General features: G+C 44.1%; 1 protein-coding gene across 1 annotated transcript in view; it reads left to right on the forward strand.

Annotated features, from left to right (window-relative positions):
• Positions 1-8,851: 8,851 nt before the first annotated feature.
• ITPKA (inositol-trisphosphate 3-kinase A) overlaps positions 8,852-23,323 on the forward strand; it is a 36,911-nt gene continuing 22,439 nt past the window's right edge. Inside the window, exon 1 of the mRNA XM_068683885.1 lies at positions 8,852-9,693. Within this exon, the coding sequence (XP_068539986.1) occupies positions 9,190-9,693 (504 nt within the window). The 5' untranslated portion in view covers positions 8,852-9,189. The remainder of the gene's footprint in view (positions 9,694-23,323) is intronic.

The following is a 23,323-nucleotide window of genomic DNA, read 5'->3' on the forward strand; positions in this document are numbered from 1 at the left end:
TTTTTTTCCTAATTTATTTTCTAAAATGTGTTGGCTTTTATGAGTTTAAAAGATCCTTCTGTCATTTGGAGTAGCACTGGGAAGTCTGAGTAGAATCAATCCACTTGCTGAAGTGTGCAAGAATCTTTGGACACCAGTGAGCAGCAGAAATGAAGAGTTTGGAATCAGAAAGCTGGGGACGGCAGCCTAGCTCTGTGCTATGGGCCACCTGGAGGTGGGGCTGATTTCAGCAAAGCCTGGCTTGTCAAGGTCTCTTAAATTCTCTTAAATTCTGCCCTATACTTAAGTTTATATTCACCTGTCAAAGGACAGTTGTCAAAAGGCCTTGGATGGCAGATGCACTGCACATTATCTTTTTCTAGAAAGATTTTTGTTGAGATTTCTGCAGGTGTTGAAAGTGGCATTCAGTGCTTTTCCACTGATATGTGTAATTGTTAGCTTCCCTGAATCTTTCTGTGAAGGAAACTCCTAGAAGTTGTAGAAAGTGAGCCTGAGGTTGACCTCAGGAGTCCATCTGTGCCAGGATTTATTAGCTTTCCTTTGCTGGCTTATGGCACCTGTGTCCTAGCCCCTTGTTAAAGTTCTTGATTTTAATTCAGGGTCCTGCCACCAATACCAGTTGCTTCCTACAGCTGGCCAACAAAGCTATTTTTCAACAGCTTAGCAAGCCACTTTTCTCAGGCTTTGCACCTTGGCTGTGTTTCACAAAACTTTTGTTCATCTTTGCTGTTCTCATTTGAATTCTCTTTGGTTCCAGGTGTTCTCCATCTCCTGAAGCATGATACCAACAGCTGCTTGCAATCCTATGACCTTACAAGTGCCACATAGATTGAAAGAATGAAATCAGGTATGTCCAGTCTTATATTCCCATTTGAACTGCAAGTTTATTATCGTTACGCTAGAGCATCACCGCTCGTGTTTCTAAGACTGAACCATGGTCCTGCATCCAAACATCCCAGGGCTTGTCACCTGTATTCTAATCCAAGCTTTTGAACTTGGAGCTGTTCAAACTCTCCAGCTTCGTGTAGCTGGACTTTGGGAGTTGTTTTTGTTTGTTTGTTTGTTTGTTTGTTTTGTCACCTAGTAGCCTTGGAAATCACACAGATTCAAACACGCATAGGTCTTGGAAGGTAGTAACCAATTATTCATCCAAGTTCGTATGGGGCCATCTGGCGGTGACATGTGGGCTAGGCAAGAGTGAAATACCCAAAGAGGTACATGATGTCTCGTGTGTTTCAATCCTTTTTTTTTACCTGAAGTCTTGTATCTCAAGATTCTCATGCCTGTTCTACTTCTCTCCCCCTCTCCTTCTGATTTTCTCCCTCTTTCTTTGGAACAAAAATTCAGTTCCATCTTGGCCACAAGTGGTTGTCTTGTCCCAGTACTTTGTTCATCAGTTTGCCATAAACCTTCCTCCCTTACAAATGTAAGGCTGCCCAACTTGTGACGCTGGAAATCAGCTTGTCCCACTACAGCAAGAGCTTGTTTCTGTGTGGCACTTAGCTTCTTCCAGAGTGCAAGCCGTCTCTCTCTCTCTCTCTCATTTTCCTGCAAATGGGCAGGAAAAGATGGAATATTATGGAAAAGATGGAATATTATGAGTTAGACTTATCAGCTCCTTCATTAAACTCTGACAACAACATGATTCAATGTTTTTCATTTTCACAGATTTGAAAAGACATTTTGTTTTGTGCACTTTGATTCGTCTCTACTATTGTTTCAGGAAGACATCCATTCATCCTCTTTGAATATCTCTTTATGACTTTGATCTTTGTGTAATTATCTGGAAAATAAAGTATGTTATACAGTCATGTATGAAGATACAACCTGCCATTAGGCATTTTCTGAGTAAAGTGTTTTAACATTGCTTTCCAGGAATCCTTCTGCATATGCATCAAAGGGAGGTTTTCATGAAAATGATCAAAACCTGCCTGTAAGGGAAATGCAGTTCCCAAAATGAAAGTCAATACCTGAAAACAACTCCCCAGACACTTCATTTCAGTTTTCCTTTATCTTCTCAGCCTGGTATTTCCATTTCTGAATGTGCTTGTTTACTCATGAGGCAATTACTCAAACCCTTTGGTGAGTACTTGAATAACATTTAAGTGAAATTAGATTCATTATTCTTCCAGCTGATGTACAGAAAAAAAATAATTATGTTCTAGTTAGTAAACATGATAACTAATTAATAGTCTTCCTTCCCAAATAATAATAACAACAACAACAATAAATTATCAAGCTAAAATCAAAGAGTGCTCTTCAAGTTGATAACAGTCTCACTGGGGAAACAAAGCTCTTCTCCATGCAATTCCAAAAAAGATGTGTTCTTCCCTGCTTCCTTTCTGGTTATCATGCAGCTTTGCAAAATGGTAAATAATATATTGGATACAGGGAGGAAATATCCTTGACATTTTCTGTTTGTTTTGATATATTTTTTCCATCAAGTTAACAGTTTTTTAATGTCAGTAAAAGTATGTGTTTGTTTTGTTTTGTTTTGTTTTCCTGGTACTTCTGTGGAACTATTTGGTTATTACTGTTTATTAGGACAATTTGTGCAATTAGTCCCTTCAAAAACAAACCTGGGGATGAAACAGTGGAAAGCACTGTGGGCGCAGAAGGCTGCAGGTATGCCTGATTGTTGAGATGCCTGTTCTATCAGAGGAGTCAGGAGAATGCATTGAAAGATTGACCACTGCTGGGTTATAATATATTGATGTAGTTTCTTATGAAGAAGAATAGATGGTTTAATCCTGTCTTGCTTTCTGTGTCTTTTTTTTTTTTTTTTTTTTTTTTTTTTTTTTTTTTTTTTTTTTTCCAGCAATTTGCTGCCTTAGAAAGACAAAGAGAGTTGGAAAACCAACCTGATCCCACTTACTGAAGAGAACGCCATGCTTTAGCAATGGCCTAAACACCAAAGAGAAGAGCCTGATCTACCCTGAGCACACAGGTATGGCAGCACTAGTGTTTGCTTTAGGGTTCTGGGTAGTTTATTTTCATGTACAGGACTGAAGAAACCTATCAGAACAATGGTGTATGAAATTTCAGAATTTATCCTGTAGGCTAAAGGAGAAGAAAAGAAATTTAAACTCTTATTTGAAAAAAAAAAAAAAAGGAAAAGAAAAGGCAATGGCTGGTCCTGGCCCTAGGGAAAGCAGAACTTATAATGGTCTCCGTATTTTGATTTACTTCAACAAAAATTGAGAGTTAACATTTCTTTAGTGCAGAAATCAGAAATTGTATTCCTTTCAGCTACTACCTACTTTACTTTCATAATAATAATAATAACAACAATGACAATGATGATGATGTAATTAAAACATCATACACTGTATGACAGAAAAAGCTTGGAGAACCAGCTCTTGAGCATACTTTTTGATGTTCTTTATCTACCTTTCACACTGATTTACTCTTGCAACATTTAGAGCATTAGGCTGCCTTCTGGTTGGTCACACAGCACCAGTAGTTATGCAGCATCATCAAGGTTACCACGTTATCATCGCTTGCTTCTTGGAAGCATCCTATCAGATGCTTCTCAGAGACACAATCGGCAGTTTGGGGGGCTTGTGGGTGACGACAGAATACGAGACACCTGCTAGGGAGAAAGATGTGGCCAATGTCACCCATGGCGAGTACAGCGTGTGGTGGTGGTGCTCCGAGTATCCCCGCAGCCTCCCGAGGCCGGCAGCACCCCGGGGGCGGTGTGGGGCCGGGCGCTGCGGCGCTGTCCGCGGTGCTGAAGCTCCCCGGCGGTGTCAGGGGACAAAGAGCCGAGCCCGGCGAGCAGGGGTCGCTGCTCCGCTCTTGGTCCTCCCGTGATCCAGTCTGCACAGCTGGGAAAGGCCGTGGGACGACAGGCTTGCTGGGAGCAAAAGTGGATGTTGTAGGTGGGTCAGCACTAGTGTGCTGTTAGGTCGTGCTAACAAGCACCTCTGCATCCTAGAAAAATAAAATCCATTCTGAGTAATTTTGCACAAGCACAAAATAGACTTTCACAGTACTAAGCAATGCTTGCTCATTGCTTAGTAATTATTTCTGCTTGCCATTTCCTTAAAATACGCTCATATGGCATCATTACTATCTTAGAATGCAGCTATGACCTTACAGGGTGCACTTGATTTTTTTTCTTGTCAAACAATCTGCCAAAGCAAACTGTGTGGACACATAAGTCTTCACTCACATAGCTATTCAACTGATTCACTAAGAACTTTTAAGAGTTCTTCAGTAATTTCCAACCCCTTAAAGGGAAATAAAAGCCTGTGACTGCTGCGATGTAAACTTCAGACCACATCTGTGTAATAACATCCATCATTAAAAAGACCATTTTGCTTCAGTTACCATGCCAGATTCATTGTTGGATAAGTACTACTAGTGATGCTTTCTGTGGAAAACATCAGATTCTGCTTTAATCTTTGTTTAAATCTAAACTAGTGATGCTATTTCAGATTCAGTTTTCTCTGTAATCTGAAAAAGTTTTATATGTTATACTTTTCATCGTGTTAAAACTGGGATAGCCCCTAGCTGAGATGTCTTTTAATTTCATCTAATAGTGAAGTAGCGTGATTTGTTCTTTAAATACTGCTCCAGGCTGCAGGGTGAACATGTGAAATTAAACTTCTTGAAACAGCGTGTTTGTATATTGAATGAGACATATCCCACTCTTCTTTACACTATTATAAATCAGGAGTAAACCCCCAGAATTTAATGTAAACATTACTATAAGCATAGGCAAAAAGTCCCCGTGTTCTGAGGGGCTTATAAATGGCTAGCCAAAAATAGCAGCTCTGCTTACTTAAAGCATAAAGCTCATTAGTGATTTTGCTGGAGGAATTATCTTTAAATCAAGGCTTCATACTGCACTTCTTAGAGTCAGTTGACAGGGAACTATGGAGAACATGGTTGTTACGGTGAAGTCTTCCTCTAATCGTCTCAAACATACAACAGTAAAACTTTCTCTTGCTTTGTCATTACAATTTCATGTGGATTTTGTGATAAAATTACAGACATGGAAGCAGAATCTTTTATTTAAGCTGAGAACAGGCAGAACAAAAACAGAAACCACATGAGCATCTCAGATCCAGTTCCACCAATGTGCAGCCCTCCGAGGAGGGAGCACACAATGCACTTTTCAAGCCAAAAAAGGTGCACTGCTGCTGCCACTTACTCTCCTGGCTTCACCTCTCGACAGACACTTGGGGCCTTTCCTCCTCCCATCCTGTTCTGGTGCCTGAATACTGGCCCTGAGGCCAGCAGCAGAGTGCTGCAAGTCATTTTGGTGCTGTGTGCACTCCTTCCTTCTCCCTGGCCTTAATGTTGCATCTTTTCTCACCACTGTGGCTCTCACTTGATGATCTCAGGCACTTACAGCCCCTTTTCCCAGGGGCTACCGATGCCTGTGCTTGAGAAATTTTCTGTTCCCCACGAGCTCCCACACTTAAAACTGTGTGCTAGGTAGCTGAATAGTTCTGGTACTTTTGTTCAGGAACACGATTTGGAAATGTAATTTTAATTTCAGCCACGAGGGGACCTCCACAGCTTACAGCTGCTGTCCTGAAGGTTATCATACTGTAAGTTCTTCTAAACCTTACACTGAGATCAACACCACCACACTCACTTCCACCAAAACCCTACAGCACCCTTGTAGCTGAGGGCCTGCTCAAATCCCAGTATCCCCTGCCAAGTCATGTCTCACATCCTTGGAATCCGCATCCAAAATAACTTTATTCCAGCACTTAAACCCAGCAGCATCTTCCCAGAGTTTCCCCAGCTGCTTGGGGTTCTTCTTTCAGGCCCCCAGTTTTTCACAGCCTGCGTGTTGCCCAGGAGCAGTACTAGGGGGCACTGACAGCTGAGCTGACAGCAGGGCTGGGGAACACAGGAACAGCCACCGCTCGTCGCTTCTCTTCTCCGGGGAGCTGTGCTCGCGGTTTCCACCACTGGGGGGAACCTCAGGCCTCATAACGAAGAGCCTGTGAGCAAGGCAGCATCCTCCCTCCGACAGGACGGGCTGTCAGGCTCGGGTACCTCTCTTCTAGTTCTTAAAAAGGACCTTCATATACGAAAGCTGACCCACTATTTTATTTTATTGTATTGTATTGTATTGTATTGTATTTATTATTTTATTTTCCCAATTATATTGGTTGGTCCTGAGAGAGATATCAAAACTTATGAACATTATCTTCTTCTATCTGTTCCAAAAGCAACACGTGAATCACAACTTTTGTCTGCTTTTGAGGTCTTTGTAGGCTATACTCAGGTTGAACTGAAAGATGGGGTGTTTCTCAGCTGCCATGCTTTTCGCTCATGTTGGGAGTGAGGTATTTTATACGTGCTAAACTAAATCCAAGGCTCCCCTCTGGATCATGTTTAAACTTTTTTCTACGTGAAATCACTCAAGTCTACTAGAAGCATCTGTAACATATTTATTGCTTTTGTATTGTCAAGGCTTAGACACCCTGTGAGAATGCAAACTAAGAGGAAGTAAAAATAAGCAGTGTATGAATAAAAACAATGTTTAGAAAGGATTTAATGGGAGTGAAATAGTCTCTCTCTTTTTTTTTTTTTTTTTTCTCACATAGATAAAGGCAGAAGTTGTTTTTTGTATCAGGACTGTATGAAATTTGAAACCACAGCAGTAAGGGTAATATCAATATGAATCAGAATGGCTGCAATAGACAAACTTACCACCCCTGGAGGTGGGAACGTGATCTGGCGGTTAGAGTAGCAGGCAGCAAATCTGAAGTGCCCTTTTCTGCCACTGACTCACTATATGCCTGCAGTCAACCCATTTGCTGTCTGCGTATCAGTTTACCCATCTGCAAAATAGGGACACATATTTGTATCTTATCAGATTTAGCTCTTGCCAAGCATCATTAATGAGTGCTGACAGTCCTTTGCTCTCAGGAATGCAGCATTTCACAAGTGGAAAATACAAGTCATCTCCACTTCACCATCAGGTCACAGTCACCATTCCTTTTCTTAAAACGGCTGTACATCGATGAGTTAATGCAGTGATACCTGGCTGACTGAAGAATTTCTTCATCCTCCTGCTAGTGTTGAAAGACTTCAAGTTAAATCTTACCCACATTTCAGAGATCAGTATCTCTCCAAAGCTGATGCATTATAAAAGCAGCTATCATCTAATGCAATCCAACCAATTGCCAGTATTCGATATAATTAAAACGCTGTTTTTCTATTTTATACATGTATCAATTGATTAACATTGTGTTGCATGTATTTTGTACCTATTTTTATGAGTTGAAATTAAAACCTTTAAATTATATTTTATAATTGTAGAATGAACTATGTAGAGTGTGTTGGCGGTCTCAGAACGGTTGCGAGAGCTAAGGTTTTCTAAATAAGGAAACCATGTAACTGGCCAGTTTCCTAATCATGGACCCCGCATAATCCTGCAACTGCAGAATCAGCAGAGTGAGCCGCAGCTCGCTGGAAGCTGAGCTGTCCTTCCACCTGCAGAAGGGCTCCCTGCTTGGCCTGTGGAAACCTGCACCTACCTCTGTCCTCTGGATAAACTTTTTTTCTATTTTGCTCATCTACAGACAGCAGCTGTCACAGCTACAGAAATGAGTTAAGTGGGCCCAGCTCGTGCATGTGTAATCTTCCACAACCATTTTAAACTGGATTCTGTGTTTTCTGCTGTAACTGTAAATTTTTAACTGCAAGTATTCTTAGAAAGCCATCACTTCACGCTTTCAATTAAATTATGACTCTCAGTATGTCTGAGGCCTAGTCATACTTTAAGACTTTCTGCACTATAAAATTTGAAATGACTTACGCAGTTCGTAATAAAAGTGATGACTCTATCTTCTTTCAGGAAGAACACAAAACTATTCCTGTCTACCTTGAAGGAACAAGTGACTACAGTTGTGCTGGTTTTGAGCCTCTGTTAGTGAAATACTGCACTGCCAAACATTTTCTTCTGCACTTTACTGGTAAGTGTATGTAATTTTGGGGTAGTTGTCACCCCTGCCTCACCCACCGCATACCCCTTGGCAGCACCTGCTTCTAGAAAAGTCTCTAAAGACGCCTGAATTTTTGCTCGTGGAGTTCCCCCACTGCCTTGGGTGTGCTCCAGGGCATTTGCAAGCTCTGTGCTTGAGAGCAGCTCAGCAGCCACCTCACGGGAACACACTGCGTGGAATATCTGTGAGATTGGGCTGTGAAATACCCAACGGCAACTGAGTAACCCAAATGCAGCAAGGTGGGTTATCAAAAGCTTATCTGCAGCATGGCAGGGTCCAGGAGCCCAGCCACGGCCGTGCCACATCATGTGTGGAGCGAGCGCAGCCCCTTCCTGAGGAGCTCCCTGCCTGAGCACCAGGCAAGAGACAACAGATGGGAGAGACAGATGGGAGAGAGCAGGGAAACAATGAGATAAATGAGCAAAAACTAAGTTGAAGACTTTAGCAGTCGGTTCCAAATTTATTAATTTTACTAATCATCTCAGCTGATGTAACCCTGCGGCAGGACGCCGCTCCTCTTCCAAGGGCCTTAATACCTACAATTACAACACATGTCGCAACCCAGCAGGGTTACGTTTTAGGCAGAGTGGGAGTCAGGCGGGCAAGAAGTAAAAAGCCGGGGGGGGAGCGCGGTTATTGGAAAAAATCCAGTCAGAGAAGGCGGGGGGGGGGAATGTCACGGGCGCCCGCCCTGAGGGGGGCTCGGGCCGGGGCTCGCGCAGCCGCCGTGCCCGGGGAGCCGTTGGCCGTTGGCGAGCGCGCGGCGGGGGCTGAGGTAAGGGCGGGCCGGGGGGGTGGGCGCCCCGCGGGGCCGCCCTGAGGCGGTGCCACCCCGGGGCGGCCCTCGGGGAGCGGCGGGCGCCTGAGGGAAAGCGAAAGCAAAAGGGCGGAGGCGGCGAAGGGACGGGAAGGCGAAGAGGAAAGGCAGGGGGCGGGCGGGGGCTCCCCGCCGCGGGGCTCGGCTCGGCGGGGCCGGGCTCGCTCCTCCCCTCGGCGCCGAGGCGGAGCGGGGCGGCGGCTCAGCGCCCCCATGGCCCTGGCGGCGGGGCAGCGGGCGCGGTAGCCGGGCTGCGGCTGCCTCGGAGCTGCCCAGGGAGGGCGGGCTGGACATGAGCCTCGCCGCCGGGCTCCGAGCGGCGGCCGGCGACTGAGCGAGCGACAAAGAAGTTTCTCCGGCGGCGGCGGCAGCGGCGCATCGCGGCGCTCCCTCATGCACGCCCCCGGCCGCCCGCCCTGGGGCGCTGCCCGGCCGGCGGCCGGCGCCGAGCGGGCCATGGAGCCCCGAGCGGGGCTGCACGGCAGCCCGGAGCTGAGCCTGGCCCCGCGGCTGAGCGTCGGGGAGCTGCGCTCCCTCTTCGAGGCTCGCTGCGCCGCCGTGGCCGCCGCCGCCGCCCGGCAGCTGCCCGACCCGGCCAAGAGGGGCTGCCGGCCCCCCAACGGGGTGCTGCCGCCCGTCATCCCCCGCCTCACCGTCACCCCCGAGGAGGGCGAGGAGGCGCAGGGCAGCCCCAAGGCGCCGCCGTCGCACGCGGAGAGCGGCTGGCTGAGGACGGACAGCTCGCTGCACCTGCAGTCCCGCCGCCTTTCCACCTCCTCGCTCTCCTCCACGGGCTCCTCGTCCCTCCTCGAGGACTCCGAGGACGACGTGCTGAGCGACACGGAGGGCAGGAGCCAGGGCATCGTGCACCTGGAGCACGGCGAGGAGCACAACCAGGTAGGGACGCCGACCCGCCGGGGGGCTCTGTAGCTGGGAACAACGGCGCGGCAGCACGCACCGGAAAGAAACAAAGAAAAGAAAAGAAAGAAAAACTCGAGAAAAGGCTTCTGAACCGCGCTCTGCGTGCGGGGCTTGCCCACGAGTGCTGGCTGCCTGGGGGTCGCCAGGCAGCCCCCCGTTGCAGTGAGGCTTGTGCCTCAGCTGGGGTGAAACTGCTGTTTGCTCGTCCACACAAACTGCGGGAAACTTCTGTCTTGGGCTGGTGGCAGCGCACCGCACCGTGCAGCTTGCTGCTCTTATTTTTAAAATGCTTCTGTGCGTTGGCCCTTCTAAAACCTCCTCAGGTGTGTTGTGTTTCCTGTGAAACTGTGCTTGCTGTCCCAAGAATTCTTGGGGGCGTTGTTTTGCTCGTGGGTAGGGTGTTTTTTTTTTTTTTTTTTTTTTTTCCCCAGTCTATTTTGTTAGATCTTCAAAATAACATTTTTTCCAGGCATTTACCAGCAGGTATTTCTTTTTTGTCTCTTCCAATCCTGGAGTCTGTGGCTGTCAGTTTTTGAGCTGCTTCTTGCTGTGAGCATGACAGGAGATGGGGAGGAGCTTGGAATGGGTAGAATGCATGCTTTTGTCCATTCTGGCAGTAACACATTCTTCTCAGTAAATCCCCTCTGTAATTTGGCAGCTTTCATCCATGAAGTGAGCTTTTAAAGGCATCTACTTAGCTGTTTTTTTTTTGTGATCATTAACATATATCTGCCTGACTCCCTGTAATGTGTTCCTTGGGGTTTTGTAAATGAAATACATTGCTTTAGCAAATTCCCCCTCCTACATTTATTGAGAACATAACTTAAATTGTTGTTCTGCTGCCAACTCATTGGCACTGAATTGTTTTCAAGCAGAACATATGTTTTGAAAGAAATATATATAAGCAAGAAGTAATGCTAGTTGTAGGTGATACCTCCAGCTGGACTTTTCTCAGGGTAATTGTGGGTTTACTACTTTAGAGGACACATAGTACAGAAGCTAAAATGCTGTGCGCAATATTGGTTTTGTTTGCATCAACTTGTGGCCTGGTTTGGGGGGAAAAAAAAAGTTTTGTACTTTGTTATATTGCGTTCCAAGAAGCCTGTAATAATACTACTTAATTTGTACTTTCTATCCTGAGATAGAAAGTGGTGTATAGAGGGAAGCAATCACTACTCTCACCATTTTCCTTTCTTTTCTGAACTATGTGCTGTGCAAGTGGGGATTTTGTGAAATTAGTAGAAGAATAGAAATTAAAGATGGAAAAGGGCTGTTGGATCCTTTGACTCAACATCCCTGCTGTTGCAGTGGGCGAGTGGGTGGGATAATGAACTCTGTGGAGGTAAAGCTGTGAGGCGTATGCGTGGTAAGTAGGGAGCAAGAATTTACTGATAACATTAGCAATGCAGAGAACTTGGGATGGCATTGTAGTTCCTGCTAACTTGTCTGTGAACACAAAGCAAAAACTATTCTTCAGGTGAGAAACCAGGCTGCCTTCAATGTTTTGCTTTTGCACCTTGGGGTACGTTGGTATTGTATGCAATATTGAATCCAAAGTTATTTATTAAACTGTTTCTTTCCCTCCAGTCTGACATGTGTAAGTGGATGTGAAAAACATCACTTTCTTTTACATTTTAGGAAGTTTCTAGGCACTGTGCAAAGTCAATAAAGGCTCTGTTCACCTTTTAATGACAAGAAATTAAAAAAAAACCAAAGCTTTACAAATGATTTATACACATATAAGAATACATGTAGTCACGTTATGAAAGTCTGAGAGAACATCCTATTCATTTAGGTGCACGGGGAGAACTTTGGGCATTGAGAACTTCAATAGTATTACGAGAATTCAATCTTTTATAAAGCTTTTTGCAGGTTTCCCAAATTCTGTGCAGCTTTGGTATTTGTTAATGTTTCATTAATTAAGTAGGTACTCACTCACCTGGTAAAATATTTTCAGCAGTCGAGTTAACTTCCCACACCTGTGGGTGGCTGGGATAAGCTGTTCACCAGGTGCCTGCATTCTGCTGGTCGTTAGTTATCTCATTGCCACTTGTGCAGCAAGGTGGCAAGCCAGAGCTGAGGCTTGTATCTAGGACTCTAAAATGGCAGCACTAAGCATCAACAAGTTATGACATTGCCTAATAAATAAAATGAGCCAGATCTTTCATCTGCTTGGTGCATGCTTGTGTAGTTCATCCCTCCTTTCCTTGCTGCATTACCCACAGAGAGCTTGGATCCTGGGAATCTGTACTTTTCCCTTTGGCACTGTGTGCTGCCCTCCATCTCAAGTGGCTGCCCCCTGGGCTTGTTGGTACCTGAAGGCGACCAGGACAGGCTTGTTCTTTTGGTACCGGGCAATACTCCGATACTAGCCAGCCCCAGTTGTCCAGTCTTTACAGATGCTGTTTCTTTACTGAAACATAGCATGCCAAGCAGAAGTGTGAGCCTTGAACCTCTGTGGGTTCAACTTTACAGGACGTATCTTTTCTGCTAATTAGTCTTGAGGCAGGATGAGTAGGTCCCTGTGGTGTGAATGGAAGGCTTTAGGCTCAAGGCAGACATGTGCATATGAAAATAACTAGAAATTTTAGGATAACTTGAGGAATATTTTTGTATTTTGAAGGTAGTATTCAGAGGTAAACATGCATGTTTGATTCCTATTTATTGGTTTAGTGTGCGTATTTTAGAAAACGAAGGTTCATTTTCAGAGCGGAACACAGACATTAGAGATTTTCTGCATGAAATCGAAATCAGAAGTGGAACGACCTTGGTGTTCCCTAATTCATGGGAAATTGTTGCATTTTGAAGCTTCTCTTGTATTAGAATTTCCTCAGACTTTTCTTTGGAAACGTTAGGATTATGGAGCCTGGCACCTCACAACTAAGCTCTGACCAGGGCTCACAGGACTGCTGAACTGTCAAGCCTACCAGGCTCCCCAGTGCCTAGCAGGAACCTTGGAAACTTGCCCAGGTCTTCCACTGTGGGAGCAGAAGTTCTGATAGTGTTCCTGTTATCAGGGCTTCAAGGCTGCCATCTGCAGACGCAGGAACTTGAGACCTAAGCTGAGGAAAGCCCTCCCAGGCTACTCAGCTAGAGGCCTCTCTCATTGACCTAGAGGTCAAAACCCAGTTGGGTCTTCAAAAGTTTGCACTTCCCCTGCGGGCCCAAGTGAAACACAGAAGACTGGAGCTGTCACTGCACACAGGGCTTGCTGCCCAGGAGCCACCAGGCCTTAAATGCTGTGGCAGGAAGCCTCGCGGTGCTGTGCCCGCTGTGCGCCTTGGAAAACTGCTCTGCCTGGCAGCGCGCTGGGCCGGCAGGCGGTTGTTCAGTTAAATGATTCATGGAGCCTTCTGGCGTGGACGAGTTGGCACATCGTGACAACATTAAATTGTGTTTTGTTGCTGAGTGCGGTACGTGGGTATGTCCCTGGAGTGCTGGGTCCCTTGCTGAGGTAGTGAATGCTGTGGGGCTGGTGGCTGACAGTTATGGTATAGCTCCAGCCTGGAGCTGCAGGGACGAAGCACTGTTTGCATCTAGGCAGGCCCATGGCTGAGAGAAAGTTGGTGGGTAAGCGTTTCACTTCTTCATCACAAATTCCACGCTTTGTTTTGTGATAATTCATAGCAGCTTTGGAAACTGAGCTGCCCTGGCTCTCCCGGAGGAAGGCCCCTCCGACAACCAACAGAAGTGTGAGAGAAGCCTGATCTGCTGCTACCCTGTGAGCTGAACTTGTGCTTCTGTGGAAACCAGTTGCTTGTGTTGGTGTACGTGTAATTTGTAACATCATATCTGGAGCTTTACAAATCTTGGTGGTTAACTTAAAAAAATATTGTTTTTTTTTTTTTTTTTAAAGTAACAAATCAATGGGACAGATTTTACCCTATGACAAGAGTTCACGTTCCTGCCTTTTATTGTGTTTAGATGGGAAGTGTGCTTTTTCTGCCGCTGCTTCACACCATCTGGAAAGTGTATATACGCAGTTGAATCTGTCAGTGAAAGCCCCCTTGGTCCATTTATAGTAATGGAGAGAGTGCAAGAGATGTATTTTTGTCTTCATTATGTGAGTGAGCAATTTTAAGAACTATGCAAGTCTGGTTAGCGCCTTCTTTGCTGGGACAGAGAGACTTTAAAAAGTGGTTTTCACAGAGGATAAACAGCATGATAATGTACAGCAGCCTCTTGTCCCCTTGATTTGGAGAATATTTATTTGACGTGTTTCTATCTAGTAAATAACATACTCATTCTCATAACTGTGACCCGTCGTTGCGAATTCCTAGATCAGTAACCATGAGAACGGCTGACAGCTCGCTGGAGAAAAAGCAGTTCAGTTCTTGCACGCAATGATACCAGTCCAGAAACTTTGGGGGATAGCCATTAGGAATGCTTCTTTGCTTTTACCTATCTTCTTGCTATTATTCTTCATAACACCAAGCACCTTAAAATGGACAAACATATAGACACATTCACATAATAAATATGGCCTGAAAGTTTCAAGTATTTCAGCTCAGGGGTGGATTATGTAAGCTAATGCAGTGGAATAGGATTGTTATTTTTAAATGAAGAATGGGAATGAAGGGATGACATAAGTAAGACTGTTAATGGGTTTTTAGCCTACTTTCAAAGGAAAGAAAGCTTGTGTAATCACTCTATCAATTTAATTTTAACAACTTCAGTAGACTTCAGCCAAATCTGACAGTGGGATAGGCATCCCAAAGTTTTCTTCAAAAGGTCTTTAAAATTTCACAAAAATCAGTCTCTGGGAGGGGGAGATGAAGTCCCAGGCAAGTTCACACCTTTTCTTCTTGGGGGAGTTCAGCCAGGGGGCTTCTGTTTCACTTGTTAACCAGTGAATTGACCTGTGCATGCTGGCCAGGTGATCTGTGCTTACAGGCTGCAGCAGGCAATTAGTGCCTCTTGTCCTGAGGGTAATCAGGGGAAAGTATGGGAGGGCCCACACAATGCTGTGGGCTAGTGAGGTTAGGAAATGTAGAAAACACAAGGGCAGCTGAGGGATCAGGATCAAAAGGTAAGGGAATTGTGGGGAAATATGGAAATGTGAGAGGGATGGGAAGGTTCCTGGCACAAGTCTATAAGGAAGGGACAGTGACAACTTGTTGTTAATTTGAGAAGTGTGCAGGACTGTAGGATACAAGTCCAGCGCAGACCAGGACTTGTCGTTGCTGCTTGTGGATCAACTGCTTTTAATAGAATATCTTTTTGTGTGTTTTTTTTTTTTTTTAAGCTGACTTAGAATGATATCATACATACTGAAATGTTCCTGTTATACACTGAACAAACATGAGGTGAACAGCAGTAGGTGTTTCCGTGTCACTCAGTTACTGGGTCACAACTCTGAATTGGGAGCATTCTCCCAATTTGAGGATGGCTTGTTCACCACTGTACAGTCAGCTGGTGGAGCGTATCCAAACATCAGCAGTGTCACTTTTAGCAGTGACTGTTTATTAGTAATGTGGCCTCTCATCAAGAAGGAAATGAGCTAGGTCTTAGTCAAGTCAGTTGTGAGAGAGGCAATTAGCTAAATGTCTTATCTGATAAGACTCTCACCCTCGATACATTTGAAATAATGACTTACAGGTTACAAGATTGTTCTCTCTTGAATCAAGTCCCCCCGATACTTGTCATTTTTCATATCTTAAGTGACATGTTGCTTGGGCGTACAGTTTAAAATTGGAAGAGCTGTATTAGATTTTTTTTTTTTGTTCTGGACCTGTTGGATTAAGTATACTGTGGAAGTTTCTCCTTTCTCTGTATGTGCTCTTCTACTGTTGAAACCTCCTTGCAGTGCTTACTACACCTGGAAAGGAAGTAATGATGACTCCTCATCATCAGGTGATGTGCTTGTATTTAAAGAGGGCACACTTAAGCAGATTTTTTCCAGGCTATCATCAGCTCAGCAGAGTTGAAGATTTATTTGTGAAAACCCATGCCAACCTGAAAAGGGATAAGGGTAGGAGCTGGGGCAATAGTTGGGGAATTAGCATGTCTGTGTATATTTTTGGATTCTGTCATTCTTAACCTGTTAGAATTGTTTGATGAAGCTGAACTCTTTATTTATTGAACAGGTGATAAATGCAACAGGTATCATAGACAAAAAATAACCTCTCAACTCGCATCTAACATTTATTATAAATAGAATGCGTTAAAGTGAATCAGTTTTATTAAATTGTCACGGTGTGGTGCAGTTCAATACAGCTAATATTTCTGGAAGCTAAGAATGCACATTATATTTATGCATAGTAGATTGTTTAGGAGTGACTGAGAGAAGAACTGAGGTTCATCAGACACCTCATTTTGTGGTGATTATCTATAAATTGAGATAGCAGAAAAGGTAATAATACTATTCTCGCAAGCAAAAAGTGACCTCATATACTGCACCAGTAGAATCACTGTCTCTCTTCTACTTCCTCTGTCAGTGTCGTTTTTTGCAGAGAAAGCTGAGGCTGAAGCAGAAAGAATCGGCTTGTCAGTCCTTGTTAATTTGGATCTTGCATGGTGTAGGTTTAGATTTTGTTTTTGAAGTGCTCTTCTAAGCCTTTTCTACTAACAGAGTTTCTTCTAAAACTCTCATGAGTTAGGTGTGATGGCATTGTCTGTCCGTAGTGTAGCACACCTTGGGGAAGACTGCATAAAAAAAGTAGAAGTTGTACAGAATTAAGTGATACAGACTAAAAACAGTAGGGAAAGCACTGGGAAGGGGTAGAGGTGACCCATTCATCTGGCATCAGACTAGCAAACACAGTGGCGTATTGTTTCCAGTGCTTAACTGATTCATTTCTGTCAGTAACAGAGAGTGCTTTGGGGGATAGCACATAACAAACAGTGTTCGGTTGTTTTTACATCTATAAACTGAATTTCTCCCAAGGAATGAAATTTTCCTTTCTGAAACATGAAGCAGTAAGACTGAGAGTAGAGAAACCCACCCTGCACCTATCAGGCCTGGCTACAGTTGCCTGTTGCCAAACTTTCCATTCCCTGGGAAGCTTGGGATGAGTTAGCTAGACCAATTGGCAGCTCATTTGAAGCAATGTCACAGACCTGGCACAATCCAGATTTGGAGCCTGGGACAGAATCTCCACGCCAGTTGGTGACTGTAGGAAGCATGACACAGATGCTGCTTTGTGGGAGCTTGGCTTTAACCCAGAATCCAGGAACACTCCTTATCTACAGGCTGAAATATCCAAGTAAGGTGGCACAGTGAATGCAAACTCCTTAAGCTGTTTACCCAAGCCCACTGATACCACCTTTATTTCACTCACGTTCAGCTTTAATCTGCTTCCTCAGCCTTCATCATCCATACTTGAACCACCATGATAACAGAGGTGTGGTCAGTGGAGATAAAGACTGGGGATAGATGCGTGGTGTGTCTGTGTGTAACCGGCACTGCAGTCTGTATGATTCATCGGTCCACCTGAGGATTTACCTGCTGGACAGGAAGCGGGGATGTAGCAGAACTGTGTGAGTAAGAAAGTCTTAGCTCACTTGTGCTGAGTGGTGTGTCAAAGGAGAATGCAAACTACTGTAGTGCTGATATGTCTTTCATGTGATAACTGGTATCTCCTGCTAAATTATATTGAATGTTCATAGAAAGAAAATGTTTTTGTTTTCTAGTGTTGGTAAGAAATCACCATTCATCATTGGTAAAGCTGCTTCTGTTCTCTGGTCTCTGCCACGTCCTGGCATAAAATGACCCAGCCTTAGCTATAGCTGCCTTTGTTACTCTGAGCTACAGCAGAAAACACAGCTTTTTGTCTTAGCTCTTTTTCAAGCAGCTCCATATAGCTGAGAACACTGCAGTGGTACCTCAGTCATGTCCAGTGTGTACAGCATGTTGTACCTGTGCTCTACTTTATGCTTGCTTCCAGTGGTGGAGTGCTGAATCAAATGTGGGTTTCTAGTTCTCCTCTTTGAGGTGCTTGAGCACCTCAAAGTCTATGCAGGGCACAAAAGTGATTGATGGAGCTCAGCAGTGAAGAGTGCAGTCAGCCACCCTGCTCTTCAGACACAGTGGAGCTTGAGCAGGCTCAGTTGTGCACAAGGCAGCTGTGTCCAAGGCTTGCCCAATACCAGGGGGCCATCTCACAAAGATCCTCTCCAAGCACAGCCCTCCTGCGAGAGCCCAAGGCTCAAGCACATGAAACGCAGCAGTCGTCTCTAGTGCTCTGTGCAGCGCGCATTTCAGAAAGGAAGTGAGGATGAAACTGTCACATGCCAGTGCCTTCCACTATTCAAACACATTCAGATGCAGGATTACATTTGCACTGGAACCTTAATGTTTTGTAAATGCAAAATTGAATACTCAAAAATCATGTTTTTTTAAAGGAATTTATCCTCTTCATGTCAACTCTGTATAATTTGTTGTACATTGATGGATAAGTCTTTAACTACATAACAACATACAGCAGTTACCATTCATTCGGTGTAAATGCACTATTCCCAACTCTACAAAAAGCATTTTTAAAATTTTTGTCCTCGTTGTAAGCAAAAACTGCCAGTTTTACTTCATTTATTGGAAATCTACTGGAAAAGCAGTTAATGAGTTTGTGTGGTACTTTACCACATTACTCCATCACTGCAGTAACAGAGTGCTTTTGAAATTTTAATGAATTTATTTTCACAATCTGTTACGCAAGCTACTTTAGTCATATCTTTTGGAGAAAACACTGGAGAAAATATTGTTAATGTGAAAAGCGTCCACTAATTTTGAAAGCCCAGTTTCAGTTGTTTTTTTCTCCTAATACCTGGCACTATATACAATTCTGTTTCACAGTGCTGACCAGTGTTGTAGAGGAGCTCTCATTAACTTTTGTTGCAGGCACAAACATCCAGTTTTTCTGCTAATAAGACCCATAGTCTCGAGTTGGGCAATAGAGAAATACGGTTAGTGATTATGGTGAAAGTCTGCATAAATAACCTGCCTAGTCTCTTACAGGGGCACTGTAAAGCGAGCAGTTCTCCTGATAGGCATTCAGCTATGTTAAATCAGGAAGTTGGTCTTTCTGTCCTGTGATCTTCTGCCTGACTTGTTGCATACCTATCTGTGAAGAAACTGAAATCCTGCAACACGTGGCTTCACTGTGCAACCATAGCTTGTCCTTTGAGTCGTGCTGAGATATAAAAGAGCTGCTTATTAGTTGAGAGTCATGCATTGTGTGCATCAGGAACTGTACCTGCTTGTAACTAAAGACTGCAGGATGTTGTTATGCCCAGACTGCAGTCACTTTAATTCTTCTATTTCATATACCTGTTCCTGTCCTGTAGCTACCATAACTGTTTATCTCCCTCATCTTCAATGTTTTGCTCTCAGCTAGCTCATGTTTGAATCCTGTAGCTACCTGCCACAGTGTCTGCCCATAAGCTAGGTCACTTGAAGGCACGAGAGGATGACTCCTCATGCTATATGCTCAGTGAATCTCTGAAGATTTTTGGCAGAGGTGATGATTTTCAGACCATCTGAATATGCTTGAGTAGTGGAAGGCACTGGCACGTGACAGTTTCATCCTCACTTCCTTTCTGAAATGCGCGCTGCACAGAGCACTGGAGACGACTGCTGCGTTTCATGTGCTTGTGCCTTGGGCTCTCGCAGGAGGGCTGTGCTTGGAGAGGATCTTTGTGAGATGGCCCCCTGGTATTGGGCAAGCCTTGGACACAGCTGCCTTGTGCACAACTGAGCCTGCTCAAGCTCCACTGTGTCTGAAGAGCAGGGTGGCTGACTGCACTCTTCACAGCTGAGCTCCATCAATCCTTTGTGTGTACTGTGCCCACAACCTTCTCAGAATGTAACTTGTACAGTTTCGTGTCTACTGCAAATGAAGCTGAGTTTCTTACAGTTTCACAAATTCAGTCAGGTTAACTTTGGCTTTTTCCATGGCTTGTTCATGCTTTGAATGCTTTCTTCCTGCTAGACTTCAGGCTCCTGCCTCAAAATTAAAGGATAAAAGGATTTTCAAAGGATTCATCAGAGATTTTGTAGTGTGATTTTCAAAAAGTATCATTTTCTAGCCTTGGAAACAGTTGAACTCTTTGTTGGAAATGTTCAGTCTGAAGCAAAAAAAAATAAAAATGCTGCCCTTCTTTGATGTGAATAACTTAGAGCAATTCTCAGCAGAATGAGACATGCAGAAGCAGAGAGACTACTTGTACATTGCTGCTGTACTGGCTGTACAGGAAATCTGGGGTTTGAGACCCTGATCTTCTGAAAGAGGCAGAGCTAGAGCAAGAGTTAAAAGGTGGTCTCTGTGTGCTTCTCCTTCGCTGTATGGTTACATGCATGATGCAGTGACAGGATAAAATCTGTGTGAACAGCGTTCGTGCATGCAGATTGGCTGTTTATTATCTCTTTGTGGGGTTTGAGTGGGTTGTTGGCTAAGTGCGCTTGACCTGAATGTTCTAATCACGATAAGCTCTGCTTGCTGTGGGCTCCTTCCTCAGCCTTTCTCACCCATGCGAGTTCTGCAGGAACAGCAACACCATCTCCAGAAAGGGTCAGCTTTGTTCAGAGGAGAATGTAATCTGAGGAAACTGGAAACCTTCCTACGCTCCAGCTTTCACTTCTCATAGTGCAAAATGCTGAGTGTCAGAATTTTGGGCTGATAATTGAGTATAGTTTGTATTGTCTCGCTCTGTGGAATTCAGATAAGGAACTTCATTGCCTTCCTTGTCCTTGTTTCAGGCCAGATCGTACCGTTCTGATGAAGGTCCTGTAAGAGGGGATTAAGGCGGGGATTCCTGACTTCTAGGTGCTTTTGCCTATCACTTGCTTGTGATGCCACCATGACTCTCAAAGACTCTTAGTAGGAAATTTATTAAGCCATATTTTAAGTACATTAGGAAGAACTATCTCTGGAGTTCTTTGCTGTGATCTGCATGGATTTTAGTACTCATCAGGCCCCTCTAGCAGTTTCATAGCTTGTTTTCCAAAAGTTCAGAGCAAGACCAGAGAGAACATGTGACTGACTTGCTTCAGCAATGAGATCAGGGAGGGAGGAAGTCCTGTGCTATCATCTCACAGCACTGTGCTTGTTTGTTAGTATGCCAGCGGTCTACAAATGCTTTTCCAGCAGTAGGAATGGCTGACGTCCCAACCGTGGTCTCTCATTCCAAATGTAAAACTGTAATGACAGTAAAATTAATGATGTTTTTTCCACTTCTGTTCATCCATGGGGATTTTCTGCATTATCTCTAGAAATGTCTTCTCCCAGTGCCATAAGTCTGTCTTGATCTCAGTCCTCTGACTGTGTAGATGGCAGTCCTGTCGGAGACGAAGGATGGCTGTGGAACGAATGTAGCACAGTCGCCAATTCTTTTTACGTTGCAGTCCTCAAGAAAAACAGCAGACAGGGCAAAAAAATCAGACTGCTTGTGAAGTAACTTTTTCTGCATGGTCTGTCCCCATGCACACTGCAAGCAATAAAGCACAAGCAAATTATATTTCAAATGTTGTTTGTCTTGTCGTTGTCTGCTGAGCCCTGGTGTACCGATGCTGGTCACTTTTGGGTTCTGCTGCCTATGTCCAATCTGGCATAGAAGCTGCTGCTGCTTCCATATTTCAGGAGGCTGGTGTAGGTGGTTGTGCAAGATGGAGGAGTATGGCTTGTGGTTCTGTTGCTAGGATCCAACAGCATGAAATTCTTAAGCTCATGAGTTGGTTTTTGTCTCTTTTACTGTAAGGTAAAAGTTTTGGTAGATAAATGGTCTATGTATAAGCTACACCCTGTTTATTTTTAGTTGGGTTAGCTTCTTAATAATTGGCAATTGATGTTTGTGCTTCTAAAGAAGGTGGGATCTCCAGGATCTTGATTGTAAATGCGTTTGTTTACCTTCAGGGCAGAGGAAACACACTCTGTACAACACACTGACTATTGTTCAGACACCCACAACTCTTCAGGATGGCAGATGCCTTATTTCAGTCTTAGTTGAGTCACTCTTGCTTATGTAAGGGCTGAATTTGACTCTCTTTCTTAAGGCTACGTTATGGAAATGAAAATTTTAAATAATCCCTTGTCTGCTGGGACTACCTGCTTCTGATATGGAGGAGGAATTCAACTTGCCTTGTGCTACTCCGTTACCAGAAATTCTTTTTTGATCCTGTAGCTTTGCTCAAGGTGAAGTCATCCTTTTCCCCAGATTCCGTACATAGCTCCCAGTGACTTGAGGCAGTAAGAGTTTTGCTAATCTAAGGTTTGCTCCAAAAACAAACAACTATCTTGTGACCCAGAAGGCCCTCTTGCTGCTCTGAGGAAGGTGGAGGCTCCCCATTTTCATCTAATTCTTTGTTTCTGCATCATTGTCATGTTCTGCTCGCCGACTCCCATGTCATCAGGGACACTGGCCTCACTTGTGTTCTCATGCACACCCAAATACAAGTGTGTGTTTTTTTGTTTGCTTAAAAAAATAATAAAATAAAATCCTTTCAACACAGTGGTTTGGAATAATCTCACAGTTACAATGTTAAAGCTCAGAGTTATTAAAGTGGTTGCTGAAGGATGTGGCTTTCCCCTAGGTAAATACCACACCCCGCTAAATAACAGGGCCCTATCGCCTGTTGACACTTGCATTCCATTCCAAAGGGTGGGCCTTATTTGAACAGTGGAGTATGCGATAGGCGAAGCAGTAACTGTTTATGCTGCTTTAGAGGAAAATGGAAGTGTGGGTTTGGAGGCGACAAAGGAGGAGAGGAAAGGCAGAGTACTGGACTTTGTCTTGTGATAGATTAGAAGAGCAGATGGTAAACTGTTACCAGTGCGTCTGATCTGTTTTTACATGACGTATTTTTAGACTCTAATAATGCTTTTCACTTAACACTGTACAGCTTCTTGAGTACTTGCATGTCTTACTTGAGTGCCTATAATGTAATTTACAAGCATTAATTACTTAAATTGTTCAGCAGTGTTCTGAAATATAGCTGTTGGCGCCTGCAGTGGCAAGAACTGGAGCAGGGAAAGGGCTTGTGTCTGCAGCAAGATCCTATACTGAAACGGTGGAGTTTCCTCAGTTCTTTGGCAAATAAAAAAAAAATAAAAAATAAATGCTTGTCAGTAACATCCTTCTATGTATGTGCATGCATATGAGTTCAGAAACTTGCTTTGCAGACAGGTCTTGATGTGAGAGGTGTAATGTTTTTGTAGTGAATGCTTCAGTACTACTTAGGACATGGATCTAAAGCACAGAAAGGGATCAGGTAGCTTTATTTGTGACTCTGTAGAATATAAATATCTTGTGACCACTGATGAACCTTCTTGGTGCTTGTGACTAAGGACTCCTTTTGGAGTGCTGCAGCTCACTGGCACTGGGATCAGCCCAGTTCTATCTTGGTGGCAGGTGACCCCTGTGAGTTACAGGTATTTGTCAAGTTTGAGAACAGCCTTCAACAAGGGAAACTGACTGATAGCCCTCTTCTGATATCTCACTGGAACGTCTTATTTTTGTTGCAAATTAAAGCCACTTGCATCCTTTCCAGTAGATAAGGAGAATAATTGACTGTCCTTGTGCTTTCTTTTCTTTCTGACAGGAAAAAAATGTATTATGGCACAATAGTCTTGCATTGTTAGGGTTAGAACCTGTAAGTATCACTCATACCTTTAAG

The sequence above is a fragment of the Anas acuta genome, chromosome 5, assembly GCF_963932015.1.
Source record: "Anas acuta chromosome 5, bAnaAcu1.1, whole genome shotgun sequence".
NCBI lineage: Eukaryota > Metazoa > Chordata > Aves > Anseriformes > Anatidae > Anas > Anas acuta.